The sequence below is a fragment of the Cyprinus carpio genome, chromosome B21 (genome assembly GCF_018340385.1).
Source record: "Cyprinus carpio isolate SPL01 chromosome B21, ASM1834038v1, whole genome shotgun sequence".
Taxonomy (NCBI): domain Eukaryota; kingdom Metazoa; phylum Chordata; class Actinopteri; order Cypriniformes; family Cyprinidae; genus Cyprinus; species Cyprinus carpio.
In genome coordinates, this window is record NC_056617.1 from 14,256,209 (window position 1) to 14,267,115 (window position 10,907).

At 37.0% G+C, this 10,907-nt stretch overlaps 1 protein-coding gene across 1 annotated transcript; it reads left to right on the forward strand.

Annotated features, from left to right (window-relative positions):
* The first annotated feature begins 2,005 nt into the window (after positions 1–2,005).
* Positions 2,006–3,097, forward strand: LOC109046218 (olfactory receptor 13H1-like). Its single transcript, XM_042748076.1, has one exon. It carries the CDS (start codon positions 2,156–2,158, stop codon positions 3,095–3,097), a length of 942 nt encoding a protein of 313 aa, XP_042604010.1. The 5' UTR covers positions 2,006–2,155.
* The last annotated feature ends 7,810 nt before the right edge of the window (positions 3,098–10,907 follow it).

The window sequence follows — 10,907 nt, forward strand, 5'->3', positions numbered from 1 at the left end:
CATGTGTAAAAAAATCGGTAACACTTTATAATAACGTTCTGTTATAAGTCATTTATAAATTATTAGTTAATGATGAACTAATCATTTACAAAACATGACTATACTTTCATAAATGATTAATAAGTAATAAGTAAACATTTTAGTAATGTTTTATTAATTCAGTTATAAGTCACTTATGAGTTATTTGTTAATGATTATTTGAATCATTTACAAAACATGACTGTATGTTCATAAATGATTAATGAGTGGTATGCTAACGATTTACAAATGTGTTGTAAGTTACCTTAAAAAAGTTTAAATCATGAAATAAATCAAACTGATCATTAGTAGTTGGTTTATAAGTTATTAGTTGATAAATTATTTATCACTTATAAATCATTGAAGTATTTATGTCAAAATTGTTTTGTATCATTATCTCAATAAACAATTGTTAATCATGAACAAATGATGAACAAACCATTAGTAAATGATCAGTATATGATTTATTGATGAAGTTGTTAGCTGGTCTGCAATCAAAAGCACAGACATGCAGGTATGCTAAAGCACTATTTTTAAAAAGAGTAATTGATTTGTTTTGAAGTGGATAAATATTTATAAATGCCTTAGTCAGGTGATTCCAGTGGCTTGTGTTAAATCCTTTCAATCATCAGTACAGACTTGTGTTCTGTGTGGAGTGTGTGGGATCTAGTGATGAAGTGACCCTCTCAACTGCTTTTACCTTCCACTGAAGCTCACATCAGGTGCACAGAGTTAAAGACTCCATGTGTGTCAGAGAAGACAGCTGTCTGTATCCTCACCAGTCAGTACTTAGTACACACTACAAAGTGTTCAACACCTGTTATAGATGATGTGTAAACGCATGAATAAATCATTTACAAAGCTTTCTGCATCCCCTAATCTAAAGTGTAAACTATTCATAACTTGTAAATGTGTTACATATCACTTGTAGACCTTTCTTACCTCTTACCAATTATTTGTATATGTACACAAGTCATTTATAACACTTTCTGCATCCCTTTCATTATCACTTGTAAATGTATTACAGATCATTTGCAGATCTTTATAAATTATGTACAAACTGCAGTTTGTAAATTTACCATGTATTTGCTATATGCAAAGGTTGTGGTATACCTTTCAGTTACAGGATATACAAATCTATACAAATCCCTTATATGATATTTAAATTATAAATATTTTTTATGCAAATATATTTTACTATTATATAGATATCTTTGAGCCTCTAACTGACTCCTTATACACAACTTGATAAATAATAAATAATGATAAATGATGTATCAACTAATAACTTATAAACTTTGATTTATTTCATGATTTAAACTTTTTTTAAGGTAACTTACAACACATTTGTAAATCGTTAGCATACCACTCATTAATCATTTATGAACATATAGTCATGTTTTGTAAATGATTCAAATAATCATTAACAAATAACTCATAAGTGACTTATAACTGAATTAATAAAACATAACTAAAATGTTAACTTATTAATTATTAATCATTTATGAAAGTATAGTAATGTTTTGTAAATGATTAGTTCATCATTAACTAATAATTTATAAATAACTTAAAACAGAACGTCATTATAAAGTGTTACCCTCTTGGGTAATGATGACAAAGCAGTTGCTGTTGTGATGCATATAAAATAGTCAAGTCAAGTAAAATCCTCAAACACAGATAGGTTTTGCCACTGAATCTCAAGTTGAGGGGAATGCAACAGCTGTGTGCCACTATATATTAACAAAAGTGACAACAATTTATATATCAGTCATCTACCTTGGTAAGTATATACGCATAAATGGGGAAACCAATTCAGATGGGATTTTGCTTTTATTACTAACTCATTATCATTTAATAATAATAATAAGAAGAAGAATGACTATGGGTGGAAAATATTTATTTATTTATTACCACAAATTATTTCTATTATTTCTTATTCCTGTGTAGTAATTTGATATTATAAATGTGTTGCATTAAGTCCTGTTCTGACTCTTTGTTCTGCCTGGGCTGTGTTTCCCAAAAACATCATAGGCAGAAGCAGATTGTAGATACCACAGTCTTCTGTCTCTACGATCTATGTAGGCTTATACACTGGTTTTGGGAAAGCACAGCTCTGTATGTTTCATTTAGGTCACAGATGGACAACTTGACATTCAGATACAGCATACTTTTAATGGAGGGGCTGCAAGTTACAAATCAGTCCAAGCATCTTGCATTCAGTCTTTTTCTGATTGCTTACATGTTCATCATGGTTTCTAACATTGGGATTTTGATTCAGATCTCATTGGAAAAGAGCTTACACCAGCCTATGCACATCCTTTTCTGCAACTTGCCACTCAATGATGTATTAGGGACAGCCATTCTTTTGCCATACTGGATGAGGAATATTTTAACAGACCCCTCTGAGCGTTACATCACATATGTGGAGTGTGTTATGCAGGCATATTTTGGACATGTATATGGAACAACATGCCACACTATTCTAATGATCATGGCCTTTGACAGATATTTGGCCATATGCAATCCACTGCGATACCCAACCATAATGACCAATAATATGATGGTTAAATTGTCAGCAGGAGCCTGGGGTATTGCATTAGTGCTGGTAGGAATTCTAATCAGCCTCAGTGTCCGTCTTTCTCACTGTAGATCTTTTATTCCAAACCACTTTTGTGACAATGCTTCACTATTTAAACTGTCATGTGAAAGTACAGTGATTAATAATGTATATGGATTAACATTTACTGTTGTTTTACTAACAACCTCATTGGGGAGTGTGGCATTAACATATCTCAGAATAGCGATAGTATGCTTCAAAAATAAAAACAAAACAACTAACAGCAAAGCCATAAAAACCTGCAGCACACACCTAACTGTTTATGTAATCATGATGGTTTCTGGATTTGTCACCATTTTTCTTCATCGTTTTCCTGAACTCTCTGAACAAAGAAAATTATCTAGTATAATGTTCCATGTTATTCCTCCATGCTTGAATCCCATAATATATGGTTTGCAAGCCAAGGAAATAAGACAGGGACTATTTAAAATTATTTATAAAAGTAAAGTTAACACCATGTGAGAGTTACTTTTATTACAAATGCAGTGATTTATAAAAGAAACAAAAAACCATTGTAATTCATTATGCAGATTTTCTTTAAATATGCTAATGATTTAGTGCTTATGTAAGTTTAAAAAAGTTTTTAAAAAAATTGTTTAAAAAAAGAAATCCTTAGAACACCCATTATATTTTAATGTTTTAAATAATGTACAGCAGTAATTTGTTGTTTGTGACCACATATTCACATCAGAAAGATTAAGTTAATCCTAATAGCAAGTAATTTTATACATAATACATAAGTAATATATGATATAGCATATCATATGACTATGAAATACATGTAACTATAATGTGAGTTGGTATAATAAAATAATTAAGTGAAAAAATTCAACACATCATCTGTTTTCTCCATGAGTAGCCCTACTGCTTTTACTGAATTACTGAATTTACTGAATTACCCTTTCAGTCCATTTGTCAAAGGGCCCCCTCAAAGCGCGGGGCCCATTGCGACCAAACCAGTTGCACTACTCAAAGGATGGCCCTGATACCTTCCGTTATGACTTTTGTTAAATTACATACAAACTTGTAGAAGTCACACAACATACATCTTTAATCCAAACACATTTCTTTAATAATAAAAAAAGGGCTAGAATTGCACACTTTCCTGCATAAACAGACAAACAACATGTCATTTGAAACTTTTAAAAACAGACTTAATGCTATATTGTGGTCAAAGTTCAGAATTGTATATATATATATATATAAAATTGTGGATCTTAGAGCTGTCATGGGTTCACCAAACTCCCTGTCACCAGCAGTCAGCACTCACAATCATCTGATTACTAATGACCAGAAGAACAGCACCTGTTCTTGAGTAACACCTCATCATCACCACTGCAAGAGCATATACCTCGCATGTGGATACAGTTTGAGGTGTGTGCTCTGCTTATATCCTGTCGCATCTTCCACTCCTTGTCACCCCCGATCCCTGGTACCCACAAGACATTCAAATTAGTCACCATTCATCATCATTTATTCTGTTTATATTCATCTATTGCTCAACTGCATTGCTATCTTCCATATTCTGTCAACAAATACCTGCTTGAGTTCTCACATCTAAGTGTAGGGATCTCTAAAATATGCTTGGCTTGTAATAATGCGGAATATTAAAGGGACAGTTCACCCAAAAATGAAAATTCTGTAATTAATTACAACATTAATTATTTACATGAATTACTATAATCATGTTGTTCCAAACCTGTAAGACCTTTGTTCATCTTCAGAACACAAATTAAGAGACTGAGTTTGAGTTTAGGAGTATGATGGCCTGGGGGAAGAAGCTCCTCCTAAGTCTCCCGGCTTTTGCCATCAGGCTAGGGAAACACTTACCAGATGGCAGCAAAATGAAAAGAGTCCTTAATGATTTTAACAGCTCTGCTTTTGCAGTGTTGAGGTAGATGTCCTGCAGAGAGGGGAGAACAGACCCTGAGATGCACTCAACTAAGCGCACAACTCTCTGCAGGGCTTTGCAGTCTTGACTGGAGCTGTTCCCACACCACACTGAGATACACTGAGTCAATACACTTTCTATGGCCCCTGAATAGAAAGTTTTCAGGATTGCTGGCAAAACCCTGAATTTTCTCAGCTGTCGCAGATGGTACAATCTTTGTCTGGCTTTATTAACCTAAGTTTGGATGTGTGAAGTCCAAGTCAGGACCTCAGAGATGTTTACACCAAGGTACTTGAAGCTGCTCACCCTCTCCACAGGGGTCCCACTGATCATAAGAGGAGTATAGGGCTGCTGCTGTCTCTTCCTGAAGTCCACAATCAGCTCTTTAGTTTTACTCACATTCATAGAGAGACAATTGTCCTGGCACCATGCTGTGAGTTTCTCTACCTCATCCAAGTATGCGGCTTCATTATTGTTGGAAATGAGGCCCAGAACCACAGTATCATCAGCAAATTGTAATAATAGATGTGGAGCCTGGGGTATTGCATTAGTGCTGGTAGGAATTCTAATCAGCCTCAGTGTCCGTCTTTCTCACTGTAGATCTTTTATTCCAAACCACTTTTGTGACAATGCTTCACTATTTAAACTGTCATGTTAAAGTACAGTGATTAGTAATGTATATGGATTATCATTTACTGTGGTTTTACTAACAAACTCATTGGGGAGTGTGGCATTAACATATTTCAGAATAGCGATAGTATGCTTCAAAAGTAAAAACAAAACAACTAACAGCAAAGCCATAAAAACCTGCAGCACACACCTAACTGTTTATGTAATCATGATGGTTTCTGGATTTGTCACCATTTTTCTTCATCGTTTTCCTGAACTCTCTGAACAAAGAAAATTATCTAGTATAATGTTCCATGTTGTCTCTTCCTGAAGTCCACAATCAGCTCTTTAGTTTTACTCACATTCATAGAGAGACAATTGTCCTGGCACCATGCTGTGAGTTTCTCTACCTCATCCAAGTATGCGGCTTCATTATTGTTGGAAATGAGGCCCAGAACCACAGTATCATCAGCAAATTTTAATAATAGATGTGGAGCTGTGGGAAGACACGCAGTCATGTGTGTAGAGAGAGTAGAGCAGAGGACTCAAGACACAGCCCTGTGGAGCTCCTACGTTCAGGGTGTTAGAGTTGGAGGTGAACTGGCCTACTTTCACCACTTGAGGTCTACCAATGAGGAAATCAAGAATCCAATTGCAGAGTGAAGAATTCAGGCCGAGGTCCATGAGTTTAGAAGCTAGCTTGATGGGGACTATAGGTTTGAAAGCTGAGCTATAGTCGATGAATAGCAGCCTTACATAGTTCCCATTGCTGCTGTCAATGTGCTTGAGGGAAGATTGCAGTATGTGAGAGATGACATCTTCAGTAGATCTTTTGGGTGGATCTGAAGAGGGTCCAAAATATCAGGGATGGAGGAGCAAATGTTGTTCTTTATAATTTTATCAAAGATCTTCATGAAAGTTGACATGAGAGCAACTGGACGATAGTCATTCAGGCAAGAGGGGTTATTGTTCTTAGGCACAGGGATGATGACAGATTTTTTTAAAGGAGGTGGAAACCTTGGAGGTAGCAAGGGACTAGAAGTAAACAAAACAGTGAGCTGATCAGCACAGGACCTCAAAACATGGCCAGAAATCCCATCGGGACCTGCTGTTTTTCTGACGTTCACTCGCTTTAGGGCCCTCCGAACCTTGTCCTCTGGCATGGTGATTACATGACTATAGCTGCTCTGACTGCTGCTACCAGACACGCTGATCGGCAGAGTTGCGCTGCCTTGGTTGCATCCAAAGCGGCTGTAGAAAGAGTTTAACTCGTCAGCCAGCGACGGGTCTGCTCTCACAGCTGCAATGGATTTGTTTCCAAAGGCACAGATGGTTCTTAGTCCTTGCCACATTCATCTGGAGTCATTTAGCTGGAAATGGGACTCTATTGCATGCTATTGTGTGTGAAGAAGTGTGTCATCATTCTGGAGACCATGGGTGAATTCCAGATGGAAGTGATTGTCCCTATGCCCTACTCCCTTGATGTGTGTTCTTTGAAGGGTGTAGGGCATTACCGTCTCATATAAGTGTTTGGGACTCCCTTGGCAAAGATAATTACTAGCCAAAAGTTAGTTTGGATGTGCAGTATTCAGCATTCTATCAGTTGTTGCAAAAAATGTTACTTCTTATTATTGTTTTAATCTAATGTTGTCTAATTATGTCTTATTTACTATTAAACATTTTTTTTAACTAAACTTTTAAACTAAATTATACTTCTATCACTGATGATATTTTGTATTACATTAAAATAAAGACAAATTTAATTATTCTACTAACATTTGTATGTGAAGTCGAAATCAACCCCATCTTGGCTTCAAAATGCATCGCAAGAACTCGTAACCCAAGATTACATAATCACACATGGAAATCACTTCCTTGAACATCCCGTTTGAGATCACTTCTGTGTGACCACGCTCTAAAACGTGTGTAATCCATCCAAAGGAATCATGTGACAGGTGGTTATAACTAGTAACAGTAATAATCCAGTGGAGACAGCGGCAGCTTCTGGAAAGTGAAGGAAGTGCTTGCAGGGGTGCAGGAAGTATGGCAACGAGACACAGCATCTCGTTCCCTTTGGGAACTAGGGTTACATGCGTAACCTAGAGACTTTCCCCTTAAAGAATTCAAGCTGCATCTCAGAACGATTTGGGAAATGAATATGCCCATGCCGTCAGACTTACAAGACTGGTGGATAGGCACAGCTAGGCCAAGAAAATTGAGAAGTCAGGAGTTGCGTAAAGGTCAAGGTTGTAGAACCTGATGAAGGTAAGTGGGGTGGACCACCCCGCAGCATTACAAATGTCATGTAGGGAAACACCAGATAAGAAGGCGTGGGAGGCCACCATACTTTATGTGGAATGAGGCCTGACCCCCAACGACAAGGGGAGATCAGTGGACTTGTAAGCTGTAGTGATCACATCCACTATCCACCTAATTAGGGTCTGCTTGTTTGCAGAAAGACCCTTCTTATATGGACCATAGCAGATGAACAACTGGTCTGACTTTCTCCAAAGGGCAGCTCTGTTTATGTATTACACATGGCTAACCCTCTGTGGTTGACAAACGCAGATATGCGTTTTGTGGCATCTTCTCCTGATAACACAGAAAAGAACTTAAACTTTCCGTTTTGATTGTACAGCTAAGAGCAATACATCTATCAAATCTGTAAAGGGTCTACTTTTATGTGTATACACAAATAATAACAACAAAACTATGTGCATTTATAAAATAAAGAAAACAAACAGGGTGCACTATCTGCTGCCTTGGTCTGCGTGATCGTCATTTAGAAACGCGTCATTAAAATTAACTGTAACTCAGCAAATACTCAACAAAGAGACATGAGAGATATATCTATAGAAAGCTTGATATGTCTACTTTTGAACTAAGCAAGTCTTATCGAAAACAAATATTCTGTGATAAAGTAATCAATTTGAAACCAACGAGATGTCCAGTCTTTCACGTCTCCCTTCATTATATCTAATCTGCCCACACCCATGCGCTGAGCGAGCTATAGATATTATAATCATCCACGTGAAGCGCGTGGTGTGTAAATGCCCACATCACAGCAAACAAAGCAGTGAGACTGTACCTCCAGTTTTTTTAGTCTTACAGTTCGGTTCGCACTGAGAGGAATAAGACAGAATTCACCTCAGAAAAAGACTTGCTGTGACAAATAAGACATAATTCACCATAATTCACCTCGCTGAGAGGAATAAGCTTTGGATTACCTCAGAAAAAAAATGCAGCGGTTTGATCCAGCAGAGATCATAAACATGAGTAAGTCTTTTTTTTTTTTTTATTAATCTACTTGTATTTGTTTTCACATAACTTGTACACATTTTACTAGTTATACATTTTCCAAACTACAATTCCTGACTAAATGTATAATCAAGTGAAAATTATGAAGTTTCATTCACAGCATCCAAATGTGTCACGATGTCTGGATGTTTTTTTTAATGTTCTATAACATAGACAGCAATATGATATAAAAGTAATATGAGTTATAATGTTACTAGCCTAATGTCAGTAAGAATGATTAGACAAAACTGTACTGTGATAGGCTATTCTCTGTTCACGAATATAGCCATGTATGTTTACAACTATAGTTTTGGATTGTGTAGTATTTGGACCAATCAGACACACAACTATTTGTTATATTTAACAAATAATATCTTACGCCCCCTCATCTAACCAAAGAGTCTGTGGACCCTTCCCCCAAAATGCAATTAACACCTCAAAAAGGCAGAACAGGCCTTTGGTTCCATGGCAACCAAAGACACACTATCTAATAACACTAGTTTTATGGCTCAAAGGAATGCGGGCAAAGCAACTCTTACTTAAGTCTCTCTAAAACATACACATAATGCCCATAAAAAGGGACTCTTTTCTAATTAATTTATAAGGAAACCTTTCTTTGAATGAACACACATAAACTTCAGGGCATTGTGTATATTGTTACTGTACTTGTATATTGTCTTTTGTGTATTGTATATGTTTTATGCATGCTTATGACAGATCACTAGTTAATATAACCTCATCTATACAATGTTTGGTATCTATGAGTTTGTATTTTCATGATCTAAATGGGAGTGTATATTTTATGTACTAAGAGTGTATATTTTATGAGAGTGTATATTTAATTTATATTCTTCGCTTGAACACCCACTCGAGTTCCATTTGCAAATTGCCATGCTCTCAGACAAAGGGTCGTAAAACTCCCAAGTACTTCCAACCTCCCAATTTCAGCCTTTCTCATTGGACAAGCCTATCCTGAGAGGCGTGAATCTTCTCAGACCTTAAAAGGCTCACGCACAGTTCTGCCCAACTTCTTCTTCTGCTAAGTATTCTGTCTTACAGATGAGGATGTGAGCTAGAACGCTTCTAAGGACACCATAAGCACGTGCCAGACCCTTGTGCCTTGACTTTCCATTCACCAAAGATCCTAGGATCTCAGCTGATGTCTCTCTTATCTCTTTTTCATTTTCCACTGGGAAGAAACTCCCAATCACCATTGAGTCCAAACATCTTTGGAATTTATCACTCTTCAAACCCGGAAGAACGTGATCACGACTCCAACACCACAAACCTCCAAACCATCAAGACTTTCATCCAAGACTGCATCCCAACACTCGTTCCAGGCTAAGGCAATGCAAGTATTGTACATTTAACTAAGCGAAACAGAGGTTTAGTATAAGCTATAGACATTATAAACAGCGCTGATGGTTTTACTCAGGTGACTCTTTTCATAGCTTCATTCTCTGGTTTTCCTGATGGTATCATCCATCAAATCTCATTTGCCCTTTCCCCTGTAAGTGTGATTGTATGTATGTTTGTTTGTTTCTTATACTAGTTTGCATTAGTGTTTAGTTAATAAAACTCTTGTGCACAAATTACATGAGTTTCTGATTCTGCCTCGCTAATTAATGTCCCTTACGATTTTGATCCTCACTACATGCTCTGATGCATTAATACTGTATGAAAGTATTTTCTGTGGCCACAAAAATTTCCTTTCTTAGAGTTTATATGAAATGACGCTAAATGTTCGCTGGACGAACAGGGCCCAGTTCCCCGATAACGCTCACTCTTAGCGCGCTAAGAAGACTCGAAGGATATATCTTACCAAAGTTGTTTACGTTCCTAAGTGTGTTCCCCGAAGTGTCCCTCAGGAAGCTTCTTAACACGCTGCCTCTTACGTTCGACATTACAAAGGCACTGTCCCAAGTGAAGGTGCTGAATTAGTTGGCATCGATTGCTCAGGAATCGATTTTCCACTTCACGCAAAGGTGCATTACGGCGTTAAGAAAGACAACACGTTCTATGCAAATGAAACATTCCTCAAATTATTCCAGTAACATTTATTTTAACATAGTTTAAGTTATCCGTAAAATATAGACTATTAATGAAATTATCAAATTGTCAGCAATATGTTCACACGATATGTTGTGACGGGTAGACGAACGGGGTATCCCTCGCTAATCATCCACCCTCCTTATCCCATTGTGCCACTTGTGCCGCTTCTTGACATGGGTTTAACGACTTCTAAAAATTATGTAATACACTTTTATATTAATGGTAAGGTACTTTACAATTAAAATTCCCCTGCATGGCGCAGAAGGGCGTTGGTGACAGTGTGGACGCACCTCCACACCGAGGTCTTGCTTAGGCCGTAGCCCTCTCCCACGACCTCGATGAAGCTCCCTGTAGCAAAAAACCTTAGCGCTGCAAGCAGCTGGACTTCAGGGCTTAAACCAAATTTCCACCGCGTTAGCCTGG

What these genes read in the sequence shown, in the direction of transcription:
- LOC109046218 (XM_042748076.1), top strand. Translation starts at nt 2,156, where the DNA reads ATGGACAACTTGACATTCAGATACAGCATACTTTTAATGGAGGGGCTG.